The sequence below is a fragment of the Pseudorasbora parva genome, chromosome 4, assembly GCF_024679245.1.
Source record: "Pseudorasbora parva isolate DD20220531a chromosome 4, ASM2467924v1, whole genome shotgun sequence".
Lineage (NCBI taxonomy): Eukaryota > Metazoa > Chordata > Actinopteri > Cypriniformes > Gobionidae > Pseudorasbora > Pseudorasbora parva.
Window position 1 is genome coordinate 57568516 of NC_090175.1, and position 23231 is coordinate 57591746.

A 23231-nucleotide genomic window follows, 5' to 3' on the forward strand; every position below is an offset into this window, starting at 1 on the left:
CATTTGTTTTAGTTTGAACAACTGAAGCGCTTCAACTTAAAGAATTTATTTGAAAAAAATATACATACATTTTTTTAATTTTTTAATTAAGTTTAAAATGAATATTAAAAAATAATTACATTTCAGCTTTTTTTTTCATTCTCTGAAAACTATTGGTTAAAAATAGGATTATTTATCTTTTTTTGAAAGATACATTTTTACAAAATCTTTTTTACTTATTTCTTAATTTTTTTACACACAAACAAATTAATAAATATATATAAAAGTAACCAAAAAGTAACTTCCGCATACAGTGCTTATAATGTGCAGGAACGGTGCGGCTGCTCCAATTGTATTGTAATTTAAGCAACAGAATAATTCCACAAGTATCTGCAGGTCTACATATTGCATTTAACAGTAAGAGTAATAAAGTTAATGTAATAGGCAGAACACTCAACAATAGTTCAATGCTTATGTACGCCAGTATCGCTGCAAAATGTAGAAAAATGATACAAGCAAACTTTACAGAAAAATTATTCATAAGAGAAAAGAAACGAATGAAAGAAATATGTTCTAGGCAACATTTTGAGAAGAACATTGGAAACATATTAAAATGCATAACTTTAACTACTAATAAAGCAAATGAAATGTTGTGAGCGCAGGCGTCTCAATCCTCAGATAACGGTGGAGTGTCGTCCGCTCCGCGTGCAGATCCAGTGTTCACTGCGTTTGGAGACGGCTCGCGTTTCAAGCAGACGTTAACTAGACATGCATGAAAACAAAGAAAGGGTTAATGTGAGACATTGTCCTTTTTCTACAGCAGTAATCTGATGAACAATGTGAGCTCAGGATCCTCGGCCCTAAAGACCCTCTCCCATCATCCACGCTATTTATCACTCCTCTATTCAAATAATATTTATCATTCCTTTATTCAAATATTATTGTATAACTAATACACAGAGCACTCGCTGATAGAATAATCGCTGGCAAATTACTGATGTGATATTTAAATAAACAGGATTAGCCCTCAAAAATGACCAGAAAATGTTACGTTTACATTTTTTTCCTTCATCGGAAAGGGATGACACTTGGTGACGTTTGTCGCATTAGCCATATGAACACACACACAAATCATGGTAATTATTTAAATATTGTTAAAGGGTCCCACGGCAATGAAAGGGTGGCACTCTAAACCATCAAGAGTGCAAAATAGACTCATACGGTACCTGTTCATTTGTGTTACGATTTATTGAATTTTGATGTTGTGTTTCATTTGAATTGTGTTTTATGAATAGACATTGTGCTCTGTAGTCCAAAACAATCTTTCCATATTATTTAATAGTGCTCAGTATCTCACAAAATGAGTACACCCCTAACATTTCAGCAGCCATTTTAGTACATCATCTAAAGGGACAATGCTATAGAAATTAATCTTGGATATATTTTAGAGTAGTCGGTGTGCTGCTTGTATAGCAGTATAGATTTACTGTCCTCTGAAATAACCTAACATACAGCCATTACATAGCTGACAACAAAAGAGCATACACCCTGAGTGAACATGTCAAAACTGTGTCTAAAGTGTCAATATATCTGCTTCAGAAGGTCTCAGTACATGTTGGAATCCATGTTTCCCTCAATGAAGCACAGCTCCCGAATACCAGCAGCACTCATGTAGCCCCACATCATGATGCTGCCACCACCATGCTGGACTGTAGGCAAGACCCAATTGTCTTGGTACTCCTCACCAGGGCGTCATGCTGGACACTATCTGAGCCACACATGTTTTTGGATAGGATGACTACAGCAAACTTTTTGCCGGCTTTCTTGTGAGCCAGCTTCAGAAGAGGCTTCCTTCTGGGACGACAGCCATACAAACTGACTTGTTGCAGTGGTGTTACCAATCATCTTATAGCCTAGGCCATCATTATTGAGAGCAACAATACTAATTCTCAAATCCTCAGAGAGTTCTTGTTGAACACCCAGTGGTCATTAGGAGAGAATTGTACACAAAGCACCAAATTTTAACGACTCTAATACAAGATACACACATCTGTATGGTCCTATCAAGCAGACACAAACATGAGTGTGATGAGTAGGACATGTGGCTTTGCATGGTTAAACGACATATTGCTGTTATCACTCACTTTTGTTGCAATCTATATAATGGCTGTATGTTACGTTATTTTAAAATATATCCAAGTTTAATTTCTGTAGTATTGTCCCTTGAGAAGGTATACTAAAGTAGAACGTGGCTTTACATGGTTAAATGATGTACTGCTGTTATACTAATGGCTGTATGTTGTTATTTTCAGAGGACAGTAAATCTATACTACTATACAAGCAGCACACAGACTACTAAAAAATATATCCAAGTTTAATTTCTGTAGTTTTCTCTCTTGAGAAGATTAAAATGGCTGCTGAAATGTGAGGGGGTGAGTTACTTTTTTGTGAGATACTGTAGGTTCCTCTTCAAGCATGATGAACACGGGATTGATATTACCCTGAGCCATAAATTACACGCCTGATATTTATGCAACCAGTCCATCATCAGTTACATGTGTATAGTGTAGTAATAGCACTGAACTTGTGCTTACCTTCATTCACATTATCGGCCTTGTTATTAGAGGGATCTGCAAGAGGAGTGTTAATGATTATTGTATTTATTTCATATAGATTTCCAGTTTATTGTCATCATGCCATCTTAGACATATGAGCAAACCTGGTCATAACTTTATCTACAATGTACAAAATTGTCCATATTTACATTATACACTACACTCGCCTTAAGGATTATTAGGAACACCTGTTCAATTTCTCATTAATGCAGTTATCTAATCAACCAATCACATGGCAGCTGCTTCAGTGCATTTAGGGGTGTGGTCCTGGTCAAGACAATCTCCTGAACTCAAACTGAATGTCAGAATGAGAAAGAAAAGTGATTTAAGCCGTTTTGAGCGTGGCATGGTTGTTGGTGCCAGACGGGCCGGTCTGAGTATTTCCCAATCTGCTGAGTTACTGGGATTTACACACACAACCATTTCTAGGGTTTACAAAGAATGGTGTGAAAAGGGAAGAGCATCCAGTCTGCAGCAGTCCTGTGGGAGAAAATGCCTTGTTGATGCTCGAGGTCAGAGGAGAATGGGCCGACTGATTCAAGCTGATAGAAGAGCAACTTTGACTGAAATAACCACTCGTTACAACCGAGGTATTCAGCAAAGCATTTGTGAAGCCACAACACGCTCAACCTTGAGGCGGATGGACTACACCAGCAGAAGACCCCACCAGGTACCACTCATCTCCACTACAAATAGGAAAAAGAGACGACAATTTGCACAAGCTCACAAAAATTGGACAGTTGAAGCCTGGAAAAATGTTGCCTGGTCTGATGAGTCTCGATTTCTGTTGAAACATTCAGACGGTAGAGTCAGAATTTGGCGTAAACCGAATGAGAACATGGATCCATCATGCCTTGTTACCACTGTGCAGAATGGTGGTGGTGGTGTAATGGTGTGGGGGATGTTTTCTTGGCGGACGATAGGCTCCTTAGTGCCAATTGGGCATCAAATCAACATCTCCAGACCTCCAAACATCTGTGGCCTTCAGATGAGCTCAAGAACAGCGGAGAGAGCTTCATGGAATGGGTTTCCATGGCCGAGCAGCTCATCCAAGCCTTACATCACCAAGAGCAATGCAAAGCGTGGGATGCAGTGGAGTAAAGCAGCCGCCACTGGACTCTAGAGCAGTGAGACGTGTTCTCTGAGTGACCAATCACGCTTCAGTCTGACAATCCAATGGACGAATCTGGGTTTGGTGGTTGCCAGGAGAACGGGACTTTACTGCATTGTGCCAAGTGGTTGTTTTATTAGGGATTGGGCTTGGCCCCATAGTTCCAGTTAAAGGAACTCGTAATGCTTCAGCTTACCCAGACATTTTGGACAATTTCATGCTCCCAACTTTGTGGGACTAGTTTGGGGACGGCCCCTTCCTGTCCCAGCATGACTGCGCTCCAGTGCTCAAAGCGTCGGTCCATAAAGACATGGATGAGGAGTTTGGTGTGGAGGAACTTGACTGGCCTGCACAGAGTCCTGAGCTCAACCCGATAGAACAGCTTTGGGATGAATTAGAGCGGAGACTGAGAGCCAGGCCTTCTCGTCCAACATCAGTGCCTGACCTCACAAATGAGCTTCTAGAAGAATGGGCAAAAATCCCCATAAACACACTCCTAAACCTTGAGGAAAGCCTTCCCAGAAGAGCTGGAGCTGTTAGAGAGGGTGGGCCGACTCCATATTAAACCCACAGGATTAACAATGGGACGGCATTAAAGTTCATTAGCATTGAAAGGCAGGCGTCCCAAAACTTTTGGCAATATAGTGCAACTCTAAAGATTTGTCTCATGCTTTTTCATGTTACATTGGTGAATATCAGTGGCTTGGAAACAAGTTTGTTTCTCATGTGCAGATAATTGCAGACACAACATCGGCGTATATGGTCGCAGTTGCCTCACTCCAACAATTTTGTTCTCACCCGCTCTTCTTCCCCCCACAGCAGCAGTAGTAGAGGAGGATGACTCCAAAGATAACCGCCACGGGCACAACGGCCTCAACAATCTTGTTCATGAACGCTGCAGGAGAAAAAAAGACATACAGAAGGTCAGGATTGCAGGTCACAGAAAAGCAGGTCTTTGTGAAAAGATTATTCTCTTACGTGGGATTACGGTCAGGCTCAAATTACACTTTTCAGATCTGATTTCATTGGTGGACGTGCAGATGAAGAAACCGGACGTTTCATCGGAAATACTGTAGAGCGACAAAACTCTGTTTACTGAGGAGAGACCAACACACACTCATATGTGATGCAGGAAAGCGAGGTTTAAGCATGTATCTGAGCACCATCACAGACAGACACACATACGGTCAGTGGCATTGGGCGGGATTGGCCGAGAGATGTTATTGGTGTCGTAGCTCCACCACTTGTAGATTGGGCGATTCGGCGTTCCTTCCTCTGATCGGCAGGTCAGTTTGATGTCCTGATAGTATTCTGCCTCCCCTTCAATCGTACAGATGGGCGGCGATGGAGCCACTGGAACACGACAGGAACACGGTCAAGATTTCATTCACACGGCATGTACGGCTCTGAAATGCTTGATTCTGATGGTCAGTCGCAGTTCTGAGGTCAGTTATTGGCCATCATTATGCCTTAGTTGAAGACCACAGATCCCCCACTCAGACACTAAGACAACAAATCATTCAGTCGTATTATGTCGTATTTCATCAAATAAGCGGCAAATCTTCAGATTATGACATATGAATTCCATAGTATTCAGCAGATCTCTGAGTGTCTTACCCAAGACTACGAGACTGAATTTATTAGACACAGCGTCCTCGTCACTATTCAGAACCTTAATTCTTCACAGGAAAACACGCGTGTCTGCTCTAGTGACTCTCTGGAGCTGCAGGTAGACTTTTCCACTCAGGATATCGTGAACTAGCATCGCGCTGCCTTTATATTTGCTCTGCACTTTACTTTCAGTGGGACTGGAGTAAATGAGGATGATGATCTGTGAAAAAAACAACAGTACAAAATGAACACACACCAACATGAGCTCTAGTATTAGTGATATTAGTATAAGTGATATCTAGTGTTAGTGATATAGGAAAAAATTACACTCATTCACTGCTATAGGAGGAGAAGAATTGGCTAAACTTAAGTCTTAAGTCATCAAAATCAACAACATGTATGCTTGACCCTATACCGACTAGGCTATTAAAAGAGATACTTCCAGAGGTCATAGATCCTCTGCTCAATATCATTAATTCATCTTTGACATTAGGATATGTACCGAAAACTTTTAAGTTGGCTATAATTAAACCACTTATTAAAAAAACACAATCCGAAAGAATTAGTCAATTACAGGCCAGTCTCGAATCTACCGTTTCTATCAAAAATACTAGAAAAGGCTGTGTCTTCACAACTATGCTCCTTTTTAGAAAGAAATGGTATATGTGAGGATTTCCAGTCAGGATTTAGACCGTATCATAGTACTGAGACTGCTCTAATTAGAGTTACAAATGATTTACTCTTATCTGATCGTGGCTGTTACTCGATCTTAGTGCTGCATTCGATACTATAGACCACAATATTCTTCTGAATAGACTCAAGAAATATGTTGGCATTAGTGGAATTGCATTGGCATGGTTTAAATCGTACTTATCTGACCGTTATCAGTTTGTAGCAGTAAATGAAGAGATGTCACACCGATCACAAGTTCAGTATGGTTCAGTATGGGGTACCGCAAGGCTCAGTGTTAGGACCGCTACTCTTCTTCTTGTATATGCTACCACTGGGAGATATCATTAGGAAGCATGGCGTTACGTTTCATTGTTATGCTGACGATACTCAGCTCTATATTTCTTCACGCCCTGAAGATACCTGTGCCTAAATATGACCAACTCATCCCTGAAGTGTTAATCGGTGTCTCTGAATTTGCCTCACCGGCACGTCATTCCTCAATAAACCCGTCTCTGGTGCTATAACTCCGATCTTTCATATATTCATACTCTTGTGTAATCGACGCCCCATCCTCAATAAACCCGTCTCTTGCGTGATACCCAGAAACTCTGAATATTCGGATCTAATATGATTTCTGAGCTGTAAGGTGTCTAGAATAATAATCCTCCACTGTGTGTTAATAGGCCAGAGGAGAACTGAGTCTGGTTTCTCTAAGGTTTATTTTTCTCCATCATGCCCTGATGGAGTTTCGGTTCCTTTGGTCGTCTTTGGCTTGGCTTGCTCAGTTGGGGACACTAACATTATGATCTAAGTTATTCAACTAAATATACAAATAAAATTAATTATTTATGTCTTATTTAATTCTATAAACTATAATCCTGATCTGCCAACATTGTCGCTCTATGATAATTTAAAATAAGCTGATAACATCACTGTTTACTCCAGAAACTGATGGTCATTCATTACCGCTGGATCTCCTGGCACGTCTGGATATGCTTCCCATCTGAGTTGGACTTCATCACCTGCCTTTGGGGGTGTAAATCTGCAGGGTATCCTCACATTATCACCTCTGGCGATCTTATACACATTCTGTGGGATATCGACAGTCAAGGCAGAAGACTCTGTGAAACACACACACACACTTTATCAACTACAGAAAACTTTCAATTTCAATCACAACATCAGTCTATGTGAGCTAAACTCTGGATCATTTATCGTTGCTTTGGTACAATAACTACAGCTTTCAAAACACACAAATACATTTCTCACAATGAATACACAATCAGCCCCACAACTCTAAGGTGTTGTTAAAAAACTCCTTGTTCCAAAGATGAACGACCTTAGGTAGATTAATTAATGACAGAATTATACATTTTCAACAGCATTTACAAGAGGCGTCCTGCATACAGTGAAGTGACAAGAATGGTAACCCACACTCAGAATCTGAGCACACACATTAGTAGCAGTGAGTAAGGAACACACACACACTGCAAACTGTAGACACATATGATAATTTCAACTTCAGCAAATCAACACAGTGCTCAAACAACAACGCTTGACCTTAATGATAAAACTAGAAACTCTGGTGACTGGATTACTACAAAAAAGTGAAAATTTCATCCGATCAGCCTCAGATTAGAGAAGTAGAGTTGAGTGTCATCAGCATAGCAGTGATAGGAAAAGCCACGTCAGTCGCAGTTCTGAGGTCAGTTATTGGCCATCGTCAATAGCAATGCTGTATAAAATCCCAAGAATCGCTGTAGCGTCTCAGTTCAAGCGGCTTGTGAACCAATCATCTCTTCCTCTTTACTAATAATTATAGCACCAAATAAACATCAACGAACATCAGAAAGATGAACAAAGTTGACGTACTGTACCTGATGCTATATCCAAATAAATCAATACAGAATCAAATGGAATCAAGGTAATAATCTAAACTACTTGTTATACTAAATTAATCTAATTGTGATATTTGTGTCAATAATGTTAAGCCAATATTAGCAGATCTATGGCAATATTGTTGAAGAGTTCGTCTTGTTGCTAGAATGATTTGTGATGGTAATGGATTACAAGATGAAACACTTTCTTCCCTAATCAATATTTCATGACCTCATCTTTGTTCGTGTGTGAAAAGTGATACAACTGTACATTAAATATCTTGGATCTTGTTTGAACTTGTTCGTTTGGCTAGATTTTAAAGGTAAACATTGTGAACTGTTTTTCTTTGCAGAAGCTTTGTGTTTAAAGGGGGGTGTCAGAAAGGCCATCCCGGAGCAGAAAATCTGTAACGCTCTCTGATGGACTATATCAGTTACTACTTCTTGATGTGATACGAGCACCTGTGTGCCCCTGATATTATTAAATGTTGTGCGCTCATGAAATGAATCTCAACACAACAACAACCACAACATAACTTTCCATAACTTCCTACCATCCTCATATTGTAAATGGATGTCACTGACTGCCTGACATATGCTATTAAAGAGAAGTTTTGAAGAGCGCCTGACTCTCTTACCGGAATCAACTTTTTTTATTCTCTTACCGGAATCAAATTTACTAAAGTTGCGAGAGGTGCTGTTTCGCAAACTGGCTGGATGTACATTGGGGCAAAAAAGTATTTAGTCAGCCACCAATTGTGCAAGTTCTCCCACTTAAAAAGATGAGATAGGCCTGTAATTTTCATCATACTACACTTCAACTATGAGAGACAGAATGAGAGGGGGAAAAAATCACAATGTCTGATTTTTAAAGAATTTATTTGCAAATTATGGTGGAAAATAAGTATTAGGTCACCTACAAAAAAGCAAGATTTCTGGCTCTCATAGACCTGTAACCTCTCAAACAGTCAGACTCCAAACTCCTCTATGGCCAAGACCAAAGAGCTGTCAAAGGACACCAGAAACAAAATTGTAGACCTGCACCAGGCGGGGAAGCCTAAATCTGCAATAGGTAAACAGCTTGGTGTGAAGAAATCAACTTTGGGAGCAATTATTTGAAAATGGAGGACATACAAGACCACTGATAATCTCCCTCAATCTGGGGCTCCACACAAGATCTGGTCAAAATGATCACAAGAACGGTGAGCAAAAATCCCAGAACCACACGGGGGGACCTAGTGAATAACCTGCAGAGAGCTGGGACCAAAGTAACAAAGGATACCATCAGTAACACACTACGCTGCCAGGGACTTAAAGCCTGCAGTGCCAGATGTGTCCCCCTGCTTGAGCCAGTACTGAAGTTTGCTAGAGAGCATTTGGATGATCCAGAAGAGGATGGGAGAATGGCATATGGTCAGATGTAAAGAGAAGAATGAATGGGGCCATGTATCATGAGATAAGATTGAGTAAAAACCTCCTTCCATCAGCAAGGGCATTTAAGATTAAACATGGCTGGGTCTTTCAGCATGACAATGATCCCAAACACACCGCTTGAGCAACGAAGGAGTGGCTTTGTAAGAAGCATTTCATGTTCTGGAGTGACCTAGCCAGTCTCCAGATCTCAACCCCATAGAAAATCTTTGGAGGGAGTTGAAAATCACAAAACATCACTGCTCTAGAGGAGAAATGGGCCAAACCAGCAACAGTGTGTAAAAACCTTGTGGCAACTTACAGAAAGCATTTGACCTCTGTCATTGCCAACAAAGGGAATATAACAAAAGAGAGATGAACTTTTGTTATTGAACGAATACCTACTTTCCAAATTGTAAATAAAATCTTTAAAAATCAGGCAATGTGGTTTTCTGGATTTTTTCTCATTCTGTCTCTCATAGTTGAAGTGTACCTATGAAAATTACAGGCTTCTCTCATCATTTTAAGTGGGAGAACTTGCACAATTGGTGGCTGACTAAATACTTTTTTGCCCCAATGTACATTATAGGTTACCTTAGTTAAAGACCACTGATCATTCACTCAGAAACATTAAGACAACAAATCATTCAGTCGTATTTCATCAAACAAGCGGGAAACGTCTTAAAATTATGAAATATGAACTCCATAGTGCTCAGCAGATCTCTGAGTGTCTTACCCAAGACTACGAGCCTGGCCTTGTCATACACAGCGTCCTCGTCTTTATTCATAACCTTAATTCTGCACAGATAAACGCGCATGTCTTCACTAGTGACTCTCTGGAGCTGCAGGTCGGCTCTTCCACTCGGGATATCGTGAATTAGCGTCGCCCTGTCTTTATATTTGCTCCGCACATTCATTGTATTGGGACCGGAGTAAGTGATGATGTGAATCTGTAAAAAAAAAAAAAAATAGTACAACATGAACACACCAACATGAGCTCTAGTATCAGTGATGTTAGAGGAAACTGATGGTCGTTCATTACCGGTGGATCTCCCGACACGTCTGGAGTCGCTTCCCATGTAACTTCGACTTTATCTCTTGTCTTTGGGGGTGTAAATCTGCAGGGTATCGTCACAGTATCACCTCTGGAGATCTTATACACATGCTGTGGGATATCGACAGTCAAGGCTGAAGAAGACTCTGTAAAACACACACACACACACACACACACTTAGCAACTACAGTGAAATTGCAATTTATTCATTTATGGATCATTTATCATTGCTTTGGTACAAAATGCATTCAATAACTACATCTTTCAAAATACACAAATATATTTCTCACAATGAATACACAATCAGCACCAAAACTCGATGCTGTTAACAAAAACTCCTTGTTCCAAAGATGAACGACCTTAGGTAGATTAATTAATGACAGAATTATATTCACATTAGTGTTATGTTTTGTCTAAATTTCTTCATCAAGAGAATAAACTCAGACTTTGAGTATAAAATAAACGTGAACAGATTAATGAACTCTTTTACTCAGCAGAAACATTGGATAAACATTTGTAAAGTAGGGTGAATTCAGGGTGATTGGGACACTTTTTTCAAGTCATCTCAAAGCGAAAAGTGTCCCAATCACCCTGAATTCACCCTAACTAAACCAATGATGTGTGTGTGGGGTTGGCTCAGAGCCACAGATGCAGGAGAGAGATAATGTTCTGTGGAACGGGCGGAAGAAATCAGGTGATTCCGCTGAAAAACTCCTAAACTGTCATTTTATTTCGCAAGAGTTTTTTTTTTTTTTTTTTTTTTTTTTTTTGTATTATTAACATGAGGTTTTATTATTATTCTCTTCCATTCAGAAGCGCACGAGTAACCCAGTGAACACAACTCAATCTGAAGAGACTCTTCATGCTGATTTTAGTTGTTGGCGGTTGAAGCTCAACTGGACATGAATCTGAAATATTCAATCACGAAGCTTTGTATTGATGAGTAAATAAATACACATTCACACAAATTCAAAAAGATTAAAGCTGGCTTACCAGTGAACATCAGACAAATCCCAAATATCCCCAGTATTGCGGCCATCTCCATCTCTAAGAGTCAGTGTTACAGGTATGAGAGAAACCGAAAGTGTTGAAAAATGTAAATTACATCGACAGCAAAGTCCTGTGATGCCCTTATATTTACATTTTTTGTCTCAAAGTTTCATGTTAGAACACGGCATTGTCGTAACACAAACTGTGAGAGAAACACTCATACACACACACAGAAACACAGAAACGCTACAACAAATGTCTGTCTCAAATATAACAAAAGAAGAATTAATACTAGGCAGATGTTGGAATACACACTATACTGCCAAAAGTTTTGGGACGCCTGCCTTTCAATGCGCATGAACTTTAATGCCATCCCATTGTTAATCCTGTGGGGTTTAATATGGAGTCGGCCCACCCTCTCTAACAGCTCCAGCTCTTCTGGGAAGGCTTTCCTCAAGGTTTAGGAGTGTGTTTATGGGGATTTTTGCCCATTCTTCTAGAAGCTCATTTGTGAGGTCAGGCACTGATGTTGGACGAGAAGGCCTGGCTCTCAGTCTCCGCTCTAATTCATCCCAAAGCTGTTCTATCGGGTTGAGCTCAGGACTCTGTGCAGGCCAGTCAAGTTCCTCCACACCAAACTCCTCATCCATGTCTTTATGGAGCGACGCTTTGTGCACTGGAGCACAGTCATGCTGGGACAGGAAGGGGCCGTCCACAAACTAGTCCCACAAAGTCAGGAGCATGAAATTTTCCAAAATGTCTTGGTATGCTGAAGCATTAAGAGTTCCTTTCACTGGAACTAAAGGCCAAACCCAACCCCTGAAAAACAACCCCACCCCATAATCCCCCATCCACCAAACTTTACACTTGGCAAAATGCAGTCAGGCAAGTCCCGTTCTCCTGACAACCGCCAAACCCAGACTCGTCCATGGGATTGTCAGACTGAAGCGTGATTGGCCGCTCAGAGAACACGTCTCACTGCTCTAGAGTCCAGTGGCGGCTGCTTTACATGTTTATATTATACAAAATCCCCTCAATAGCGAGGAAAGTAAGTAGACTTTGAATTGAAAATGATGTAAATATAAGAAAAACATAATGTGTTTTAAACAACAAGCAAGTAATAACATTATAAAGGGAATATAAAGATTGCGTAGTAATATTGATATATAGGTTATACAGTGCTTATAACGTGCAGGAAAGGTGTCGCTGCTCTAATTATATGGTTATTTAAGCAACGGCAGAAGATCCTTCAACAGAAAAAAAATCACAAGCATCTGTTATATGCAGGTCTACATATTTTATTTACCAGTAAGAGTAATAAAGCACTCAACAATAGTTCAATACTGGCGTACTAAGCATCTGTATTGCTGTGCATCGCTACAAACTGTAGAAAAATTATACAAACAAACTTTACAGTAAAAGAATTTATAAGAGAAAAAAACAAATAAAGAAATGTGTTCTAGGCAACATTTTGAGAGGAACTTTTGAAACATATTAAAATGCATAACTTTAACTACTAATAAAGCAAATGAAATGTTGTGAGCGCAGGCGTCTCAATCCTCAGATAACGGCGGAGTGTCGTCCGCTCCGCGTGCAAATCCAGTGTTCACTGCGTTTGGAGACGGCTCGCGTTTCAAGCAGACGTTAACTAGACATGCATGAAAACAAAGAAAGGGTTAATGTGAGACATTGTCCTTTTTCTACAGCAGTAATCTGATGAACAATGTGAGCTCAGGATCCTCGGCCCTAAAGACGCTTTCCCATCATCCATCATCCACGCTATTTATCACTCCTCTATTCAAATAATATTTATCACTCCTCTATTCAAATAATATTTATCACTCCTCTATTCAAATAATATTTATCACTCCACTATTCAAATAATATTTATCATGTGCATGTAAAGGCAGGCGTCCCAAAACTTTTGTCAATATTGTGCATCTCTAAAGATTTGTCTCATGCTTTTTCATGTTACATTGGTGTATATCAGTGACTTGGAAACAAGTTTGTTTCTCATATGTAGATAATTGCCGACACAACATCCGCGTATATGGTCGCAGTTGCCTCACTCCAACAATTTTGTTCTCACCCGCTCTTCTTTTCCCAACAGCAGCAGTAGTAGAGGAGGATGACTCCAAAGATAACCGCCACGGCCACAACGCCCCCAACAATCTGGCCGATGGAGGCCTTGTTCGTGGACACTGCAGGAGAAAATAAAGACATACAGAAGGTCAGGATTGCAGGATACCAGAAGATCAGGTCTTTGTGAAAAGCTAATTCTCTTACATGGCATCATGGCCAGAGTCAAATTACACATTCCAGATCTGATTTCATTGGTGGACAGGTGGACAACAAATGATTCAGTCGTATTGTCATATTTCATCAAATAAGCGGCAAACATCTTCAAATTATGACATATGAACTCCATAGTGTTCAGCAGATCTCTGAGTGTCTTACCCAAGACTACGAGCCTGGCCGTATCATACACAGCGTCCTCGGTTTTGTTCGAAACCTTAATTTTGCACACATAAACACGCGTGTCTGTGCCAGTGACTCTCTGGAGCTGCAGGTCGGCTCTTCCACTCGGGATATCGTGAACCAGCGTCGCCCTGCCTTCATATTTGCTCCGCACATGAACTGCAGTGAGACTGAAGTAAGTGAGGATGATGTTCTGTGAAAAAACAACAACAGTACAACATGAACACACACCAACATGAGCTCTAGTATCAGTGATGTTAGAGGAAACTGATGGTCGTTCATTACCGCTGGATCTCCCGACACGTCTGGAGAGGTTGCCCATATGACTTGGACTTTATCACCTGTCTTTGGGGGAGTAAATCTGCAGGGTATCGTCACATTATCACCGTTGACAATCTTATACTCCTTCTGTGGGATATCGACAGTCAAGGCCGAAGAAGACTCTGTGAAACACACACATACACACACTTTATCGAACTTGCAATTTATTTATTTATTGTTTACAATCGCTGGGACACATTTCTCAATACTCGTGTGACTTTTTCAAATCTCTTCACAGAGTGATCGCAACATCAGTCTATGTGAGCTAAACTCTGGATCATTTATCATTGCTTTGGTACAATAACTACAGCTTTCAAAACACACAAATACATTTATCCCAATGAATACACAATCAGCCCCACAACTCTAAGGTGTTGTTAAAAAACTCCTTGTTCCAAAGATGAACGACCTTAGGTAGATTAATAAATGACAGAAGAGGCGTCCTGCATACAGTAAGGTGACAAGAATGGTAACCCACACTCAGAATCTGAGCACACACATTAGTAGCAGTGAGTAAGGAACACACACACACACTACAAACCATAGACACATATGATAATTGGTGTTAATTAATCTTGTTATCCTGAAACTTTCATGATGTAGGAATATCATTCATCAGTTTCCATAATAACTATGCATCAAAAGTTACTTATCATCAAGTTATATCAGGAAGTGTGATATTAAACCAAATATGCCTGAACACACACTTCACACACAATCTGCCTCTTTCTTTTTACACACACACCACCATTTCAATACTGAAACACTTTTATTGCTTAATATTTTTCTTTAAAGCTGCAGTCCGTAACTTTTTGCGCTCTAGCAGTTAATAAAAAGAACTGCATGAGTCTTGGGGAAGAACATTGCAGTCAGAGCTACGTCTCTCTGTTTATGTCAATGGCGAGTCACACTAGGACCGTGCTCCTCCGCTGCGGTACCGACCAGTCTGGCCTGAAATAGTCCCAAAATAAACACTTATTATAAGTGTACCATAATTCAGGGTAAGACAAAAACATGGTTTGGGAAAATGAATTCATGTTGTACATTGTCATTGTACAATTTTTGTAAATCTTGAACACCAAAAAGTTACGGACAGCAGCTTTAAAAAAAGAAAAAGAAAAACCATAGGCCTATATACACAGATCAGACATAACATTATAGACTCATATGGTACCTGTACAAATGTTGTAAAATTTAATGAATTTTGATGGACGTTTTTTTTATGCTTCGGTCACTTTTGATTGTGAAGGAGCCTTAAAACAAAGAGGACCAGTGGTGGTATATCACATGTATATATAAATTATTATGTTCAATGATAATGCAGCAGTGATTCATATTTGTGTATGAATTGTGTTATACTTAAAAATTAAGAGAATCCCTGTCACATTCACGTTTGTTTGGACTCGTAAACTACGCCAGATCGTGCCACACACAGGAAGTGATGTCTCTACACTAGATCGTGTAGATTGTACTTCTTTTTCAGAAGTGCTGCGCTTTGAGGGCTTTTGTGCATGATGTTGTATTTAAGGTAAAAAATGATATAAATACTGTTCGGTTTATCTCACAAACCGATCGTTTCGTGTCTTAAGACATCAATGTGTCGTCATAAGCCGCAGGGTTAAATTTAAAGTTGTCTGTGCATGTTTGTTTGTTTTTTTATCCTAATAGACTTAGACCTAGACATGTTTCTATGACTGACACACAGCAATGTTTGGAGATAAAAATCTCCATTTGTGTTCTACTGAAGAAACAAAGACTCCTACACCTTGGATGGTTTGGGGGTAAACAGATAAATGTAACATTTTCATTTTCGGTTGAACTATCCATTTAAGTGCTCATGGAAGAGATGAGTTTTTACCTGTCTTTTGAATGAAGTCAGGGTCTTGTTTGAACGTGTTAGTTTGTCTAGGTTTTAAAGCGAAACCCTATTAACTTCCGCAAGTATGCTGCATTAGTTTATATCAGACTCATGCAGACACAAGGTCTTTGTGGGATCTAGAGTAGCTGAGATTCAGACTTTGACAAATGTTTACCAGTTGGAGGTATGTTGACTCTGGTCAAAATCCAGCTGACAATATCATCCGAGGTCTGACCTTAGTGGCATTATCAGGCCCTCATCAATAGAGATCTGGGCCATCTTTCCTAACTGAACCACAGGATATGTGGCCATTGACATCCAGCACAAAGATTAAACCTAAGTGAGATGAAAAGAGCATCCTTTATTGGGGCGGTTACTGTCTTTCCCAGTCCAGTGCCTCCAGTGCCTTCAGTCAATTCAGAACTTGGAAGGAGCTAGTTTAGGCTACTGTGTCCACTAATGAGGCGGCCAACACTGACACCTCTTGTGAAATCTCAAAGTATATACAGGCAGAGAAGCTCCTCTTGGCACATGCACAGCTTGATTCATTCCTAGACAAATTCAGAGCATTGACAGCTGGACAGTCCATTCCAGCAGATAGTCACCTGAGTTCCCTCGCCCCTGAGTAAGACACTGACCTTTTCCAGGTGGGTGGACGACTTTGCCATGTTGAAACCCTGGATTCAGAGATCATTCACCCAATTGTCTTAGATCCCCAACATCATATCACAAAGCTACTCATTCAAGACGTGGATCAACAGCTCCATCATCCTGGTGCAGAGAGAGTTCTGGCTGAGCTGGGTCAATACTGGGTGCTTAGAGGCCATGAAGCTGTATGCAAACACCAACAGTCCTGTCAGGATTGCCAGATTTGGCATGCTAAGCCACAGATCCAACAGATGACTGATATTCTTCCCTGTCGGCTACATCTCTTTAAACCACCATTTTACTCCACTGGCACAGACTGCTTCAGACGACTTTAATGTAAAGATAGGACAGGATCTTATACAAGTGCTTAACAACCAGATGTTTACATGTCAGTCTCCTTCCTACTTTCTTTGTGACACTTCATAGCCCAGAGAGGGAAGCCTTTTGAGACACTATGAGACACTAACTTTACTGGAGGTGATCACGAGTTAAAGGTCTCCACAGATGGCTGATCTGAACTTCAGTTTCACTATACCACCTAGTGCCCCTCACTTTGACAGAACATGGGAGTAAGAAGTAAAATCAATCAAGACAGCCTTGCATGCCTGAATCTGTCCTGCAAACATTGCTAGTGGAAGGCAAACTCAATTCCAAACCGCTTGGCTATGTCTCATTGGACATCGCAGACCTGGATCCTGTGACTCTCATCCTGTTACTAATGGGACACTGTGAAGTTTTGATGGAGTATTTCTGTGGCAAAAATACTCCTTCCGGTATCCTCCTACAAATACTCCTTCCAGTATCCTCCTACAAATACTCCTTCCAGTATCCTCCTACAAATACTCCTTCCGGTATCCTCCTACAAATACTCCTTCCGGTATCCTCCTACAAATACTCCTTCCGGTATCCTCCTACAAATACTCCTTCCGGTATCCTCCTACAAATACTCCTTCCGGTATCCTCCTACAAATACTCCTTCCGGTATCCTCCTACAAATACTCCTTCCGGTATCCTCCTACAAATACTCCTTCCGGTATCCTCCTACAAATACTCCTTCCGGTATCCTCCTACAAATACTCCTTCCGGTATCCTCCTACAAATACTCCTTCCGGTATCCTCCTACAAATACTCCTTCCGGTATCCTCCTACAAATATTCCTTCCGGTATCCTCCTACAAATACTCCTTCCGGTATCCTCCTACAAATACTCCTTCCGGTATCCTCCTACAAATACTCCTTCCGGTATCCTCCTACAAATACTCCTTCCGGTATCCTCCTACAAATACTCCTTCCGGTATCCTCCTACAAATACTCCTTCCGGTATCCTCCTACAAATACTCCTTCCGGTATCCTCCTACAAATACTCCTTCCGGTATCCTCCTACAAATACTCCTTCCAGTATCCTCCTACAAATACTCCTTCCGGTATCCTCCTACAAATACTCCTTCCGGTATCCTCCTACAAATACTCCTTCCGGTATCCTCCTACAAATACTCCTTCCGGTATCCTCCTACAAATACTCCTTCCAGTATCCTCCTACAAATACTCCTTCCGGTATCCTCCTACAAATACTCCTTCCGGTATCCTCCTACAAATACTCCTTCCGGTATCCTCCTACAAATACTCCTTCCAGTATCCTCCTACAAATACTCCTTCCGGTATCCTCCTACAAATACTCCTTCCGGTATCCTCCTACAAATACTCCTTCCGGTATCCTCCTACAAATACTCCTTCCGGTATCCTCCTACAAATACTCCTTCCGGTATCCTCCTACAAATACTCCTTCCGGTATCCTCCTACAAATACTCCTTCCGGTATCCTCCTACAAATACTCCTTCCGGTATCCTCCTACAAATACTCCTTCCGGTATCCTCCTACAAATACTCCTTCCAGTATCCTCCTACAAATACTCCTTCCGGTATCCTCCTACAAATACTCCTTCCGGTATCCTCCTACAAATACTCCTTCCGGTATCCTCCTACAAATACTCCTTCCGGTATCCTCCTACAAATACTCCTTCCGGTATCCTCCTACAAATACTCCTTCCGGTATCCTCCTACAAATACTCCTTCCGGTATCCTCCTACAAATACTCGAGTACGGGCCTATGTGACATCAAGAGAAAGCACACCCTAAAACAAAACTGGCCTATCAACACGTTTTGCTTGGCTTTAGGGAAGTTGTCGACTGCGCTGCACAAGTCACAGGACTTCATGAAATCAACAATGTCACCAAAGAAGTGTGTGTTTTTTTGTTTTGTTTTTTTTGTCAGGGCAAGACAACCCTGTTCAGCTTCCAAAGAACCCAACATTAGATGGAGTCAGAGCAAAACAGTTGCGCAATTGTTTTTTTTGTTCCCTGTGTTTCGGCGATGATTGTTTTATAAACAAGGCCCAGTTTAACTCCGGATTTGTAGCTTGACCAATGCTGAAAGATGGAGCGGTCCAAACGATAAAGGTTCACGGTCATGCATTAAAACAGGCGCAGGCGGTGAGTAAAACTGCTTCAAATGTCTGTGTTGTTGGCTATTGTACAATTACAGTATATACCACATTTCAGCCTCTGGATCAGATTCTGGATCATATACAGTGGGTACGGAAAGTATTCAGACCCCATTAAAATTTTCAGTCTTTGTTATATTGCAGCCATTTGCTTAAATCATTTTACGTTTTTTTCTCATTAATGTACACACAGCACCCCATATTGACAGAAAAACACAGAATTGTTAACATTTTTGCAGAATTATTAAAAAAGAAAAACTGAAACATCACATGGTCCTAAGTGTTCAGACCCTTGGCTCAGTATTTAGTAGAAGCACCGTTTTGATCTGATACAGCCATGAGTCTTTTTGGAAAATAAGCAACAAGATTTTCACTTCTGGATTTGTGGGATCCTCTGCCATTCCTCCTGCAGATCCTCTCCAGTTCTGTCAGGTGGGATGGTAAATGTTGGTGGACAGGCATTTTCAGGTCTCTCCAGAGATGCTCAATTGGGTTTCAACAGGGCTTTGGCTGGGCCATTCAGGAACAGTCACGGAGTTGTTGTGAAGCCACTGCTTCATTATTTTAGCTGTGTGCTTTGGGTCATTGTGTTGAGGGAAGGTAAACCTTCGGCCCAGTCTGAGGTCTTGAGCACTCTGGAGAAGGTTTTCATCCAGGATATCTCTGTTCTTGGCCACATTCATCTTTCCCTCGATTGCAACAAGTCGTCCTGTCCCTGCAGCTAAAAAACACCCCCACAGCATTATGCTGCCGCCACCATGCTTCACTGTTGGGACTGTATTGGATGGGTGATATTTTTCTCCACACATACCGGTTAGAATTACGGACAAAAAGTTATGTATTGTCTCATCAGACCAGAGAATCTTATTTCTCACCATCTTGGAGTCCTTCAGGTGTTTTTAGCAAACTTTCATGTGTCTTGCCCTGAGGAGAGGCTTCCGACTGCCACTCTGCCATAAAGCCCCGACTGGTGGAGGGCTGCAGTGATGGTTGACTTTCTACAACTTTCTCCATCACTGCATCTCTTGAGCTCAGCCACAGTGATCTTTGGGTTCTTCTTTACCTACCCCTGATACCTCAGTTTGGCCGGATGACCAGCTCTAAGAAGGGTTCTGGTCGTCCCAAACATCTTGCATTTAAGGATTATGGAGGCCACTGTGCTCTTAGGAACCTTAAGTGCAGCAGAAATGTTTTTGTAACCATGGCCAGATCTGTGCTTTGCCACAATTCTGTCTCTGAGCTCCTCAGGCAGTTCCTTTGACCTCATGATTGTAATTTGTTCTGACATGCACTATGAGCTGTAAGGTCTTATATAGACAGGTGTTTGGCTTTCCTAATCAAGTCCAATCAGTATAATCAAACACAGCTGGACTCAAATGAAGGTGTAGAACCATCTCAAAGATGATCAGAAGAAATGGACAGCACCTGAGTTAAATATATGAGTGTCACAGCAAAGGGTCTGAACACTTAGGACCATGTGATATTTCAGTTTTTCTTTTTTAATAAATCTACAAAAATGTCAACAATTCTGTGTTTTTCTGTCAATATGGGGTGCTGTGTGTACATTAATGAGAAAAAATGAACTTAAATGATTTTAGCAAATGGCTGCAATTTAACAAAGAGTGAAAAATGTAAGGGGGTCTGAATACTTTCCTTTCCCACTGTATGTGTCTTTTATAAATATTTGGCGAGTAGTCATGTAGTCGGGTCCTGATCAACCTGCCAGGGTTTGTTTCGCAAACCGGCTGGATGTACATTATAACTTAGTTGAAGACCACTGATCCTCCACTCAGACACAAAGGCAACAAGACAAAAAAATCATTCAGTCGTATTATGTCATGTTTCATCAAATAAGTGGCAAACATCTTCAAATTAAGACATATGAACTCCATAGTGTTCAGCAGATCTCTGAGTGTCTTACCCAAGACTACGAGCCTGGCCGTATCATTCACAGCGTCCTCGCCACTATTCAAAACCTTAATTCTGCACACATAAACACGCTTGTCTGTGCTAGTGACTCTCTGGAGCTGCAGGTCGGCTCTTCCACTCGGGATATCGTGAACTAGCGTCGCCCTGTCTTTATATTTGCTCTGCACATTCATTGTATTGGGACCGGAGTAAGTGATGATGCGAATCTGTAAAAAAAAAAAAAAAATACAACATGAACACACACCAACATGAGCTCTAGTATCAGTGATGTTAGAGGAAACTGATGGTTGTTCATTACCGGTGGATCTCCCGACACGTCTGGAGTGGTTTTCCACATGACTTGGACTTTATCTCTTGTCTTTGGGGGTGTAAATCTGCAGGGTATCGTCACATTATCACCTCTGGAGATCTTATACACATTCTGTGGGATATCGACAGTCAAGGCCGAAGACTCTGTGAAACACACACACACACACACACACACTTTATCAACTAGAATGAAATTGCAATTTATTCATTTATGGATCATTTATCATTGCTTTGGTACAAAATGCATTCAATAACTACATCTTTCAAAATACACAAATATATTTCTCCCAATGAATGCACAAAACTCGATGTTGTTAAAAAAAAACTCCTTGTTCCAAAGATGAACGACCTAGAGTTATTAATAAGAGAATTATATTCACATTAGTGTTATGTGTTTTGTCAGTTTGAGATCTCCTGCTGAACAATAACATTGGAGAAACATATTATTCACAAACATATTTGTAAAGTAATGACCAGGGCCATTTTTCTGTGATTTCTGCGCTGAATTTTTGGAAAAATCTGCGGAATCACGCAGAATGGTTTTAAATGTGTTAAAAAGATCTAAGAATATTGGAACTGAAAGCATTAAAAATAATATGTAAAAAAATATATATATTATAATTTTTTAATATTATTTAAGGTTTACAATACAAATACAAATAGAACAAATTGTTTGATTTTTCTTATTGCAGGCTACATCCACTGAAATAATTGTTTCTTTTAAATTGATAAATTACTTTATCAATTGTATTATAGACAAATCATTAAATAAACCATTTCATTTCATATCAGCAATAGAGCAAAATAAATAAATACCTGCCAAAGTAAATAAATTAACAATTTTTACTAGCTATAAATAAGTAGTTTTTGTAGACAAGTGATGTTTCCATTTATCCCTCTGTGATCAGTTTTGTTTTAGACATTTTAAAATAAAAAAAAATAAAAAAAATCACATCAATAAGCGCACAATGACTACCCCTCACAATCACGCACACAATTGAGTATGCTTCTCAAATGACGGGTAATCTGCTGAGATCTGTGGAGTTTTCTGTGAATTCTGCGCCTGGTTATGAATTAATGATGTGTGTGTGGGGTTGGCTCAGAGCCACAGATGCAGGAAAGAGATAATGTTCTGTGAAACGGGCGGAAGAAATCAGGTGATTCCGCTGAAAAACTACACTGCAAAAAATTAAAAAAAATTAAAAAGAAATCGGGGGCGTATTACAGAAATGGCCAACTGAAAAATGTAGATGTGATCAGTCACTGTAAAAAAAAAAAAAGGTTGAGAAAGCTTAAAATTGGAAGGCAACCAGCTACAGAACATGTTCTCCCAAACTGGGGATCAATAGTTGTACGAACTTTGATTGAGTTATCTCAACTTATTTCATGTTAAATAGTTGAATAAACTTTAAAAGCTGAATTTGTCATGCACAAATCAATGACAAAATCAAAAAGTTGGATTTTTTACAGCGTAGAAAATGTTTAATTGGAGAGAAAAAAAAAATTTTTTTTTGTTACAGTCTAACGGTCACTTTATTCTAGAAGAGTTTTTTTTTTAATTATTATTATTATCATAAGTTTTTATTATTATTCTCTTCCATTCAGAAGCGCACGAGTAACCCAGTGAACAACTCAATCTGAAGAGACTCTTCATGCTGATTCTAGTTGTTGGCGGCTGAAGCTCAACTGGACATGAATCTGAAATATTCAATCACGAAGCTTTGTATTGATGAGTAAATAAATACACATTCACACAAATTCAAAAAGATAAAAGCTGGCTTACCACTGAACATCAGACAAATCCCAAATATTCCCAGTATTGCGGCCATCTCCATCTCTAAGAGTCAGTGTTACAGGTATGAGAGAAACC

The 23231-nt window shown here is 40.2% G+C and overlaps 2 protein-coding genes across 2 annotated transcripts; both read right to left on the reverse strand.

The window, feature by feature from the left end:
- Nucleotides 1-4928: 4928 nt before the first annotated feature.
- Nucleotides 4929-11404, reverse strand: LOC137074196 (coxsackievirus and adenovirus receptor homolog). Its single transcript, XM_067442880.1, has 6 exons — nucleotides 11323-11404; nucleotides 10318-10475; nucleotides 10012-10225; nucleotides 6955-7109; nucleotides 5323-5536; nucleotides 4929-5058 (listed from the first exon to the last, which is right to left on the reverse strand). Exons 1-5 carry the CDS (start codon nucleotides 11372-11374, stop codon nucleotides 5387-5389), a joined length of 729 nt encoding a protein of 242 aa, XP_067298981.1. The 5' UTR covers nucleotides 11375-11404; the 3' UTR covers nucleotides 4929-5058; nucleotides 5323-5386.
- Nucleotides 11405-13592: 2188 nt separating this feature from the next.
- Nucleotides 13593-21473, reverse strand: LOC137073826 (uncharacterized). Its single transcript, XM_067442527.1, has 5 exons — nucleotides 21351-21473; nucleotides 21045-21258; nucleotides 14083-14240; nucleotides 13777-13990; nucleotides 13593-13600 (listed from the first exon to the last, which is right to left on the reverse strand). Exons 1-5 carry the CDS (start codon nucleotides 21387-21389, stop codon nucleotides 13593-13595), a joined length of 633 nt encoding a protein of 210 aa, XP_067298628.1. The 5' UTR covers nucleotides 21390-21473.
- Nucleotides 21474-23231: the final 1758 nt, after the last annotated feature.

What these genes read in the sequence shown, in the direction of transcription:
- LOC137073826 (XM_067442527.1), bottom strand. Translation starts at nt 21,389, where the DNA reads ATGTGGAAAACCACTCCAGACGTGTCGGGAGATCCACCG. An exon ending in GGCCAGGCTCGTAGTCTTGG is followed by an intron (nt 14,241 to 21,044) that starts GTAAGACACTCA and finishes TGTGTTTCACAG; the next exon opens with AGTCTTCTTCGGCCTTGACT. An exon ending in ACGTGTCGGGAGATCCAGCG is followed by an intron (nt 13,991 to 14,082) that starts GTAATGAACGAC and finishes GTTTTTTCACAG; the next exon opens with AACATCATCCTCACTTACTT.
- LOC137074196 (XM_067442880.1), bottom strand. Translation starts at nt 11,374, where the DNA reads ATGGAGATGGCCGCAATACTGGGGATATTTGGGATTTGTCTGATGTTC. An exon ending in ACGTGTCGGGAGATCCACCG is followed by an intron (nt 10,226 to 10,317) that starts GTAATGAACGAC and finishes TTTTTTTTACAG; the next exon opens with ATTCACATCATCACTTACTC. An exon ending in GGCCAGGCTCGTAGTCTTGG is followed by an intron (nt 7,110 to 10,011) that starts GTAAGACACTCA and finishes TGTGTTTCACAG; the next exon opens with AGTCTTCTGCCTTGACTGTC.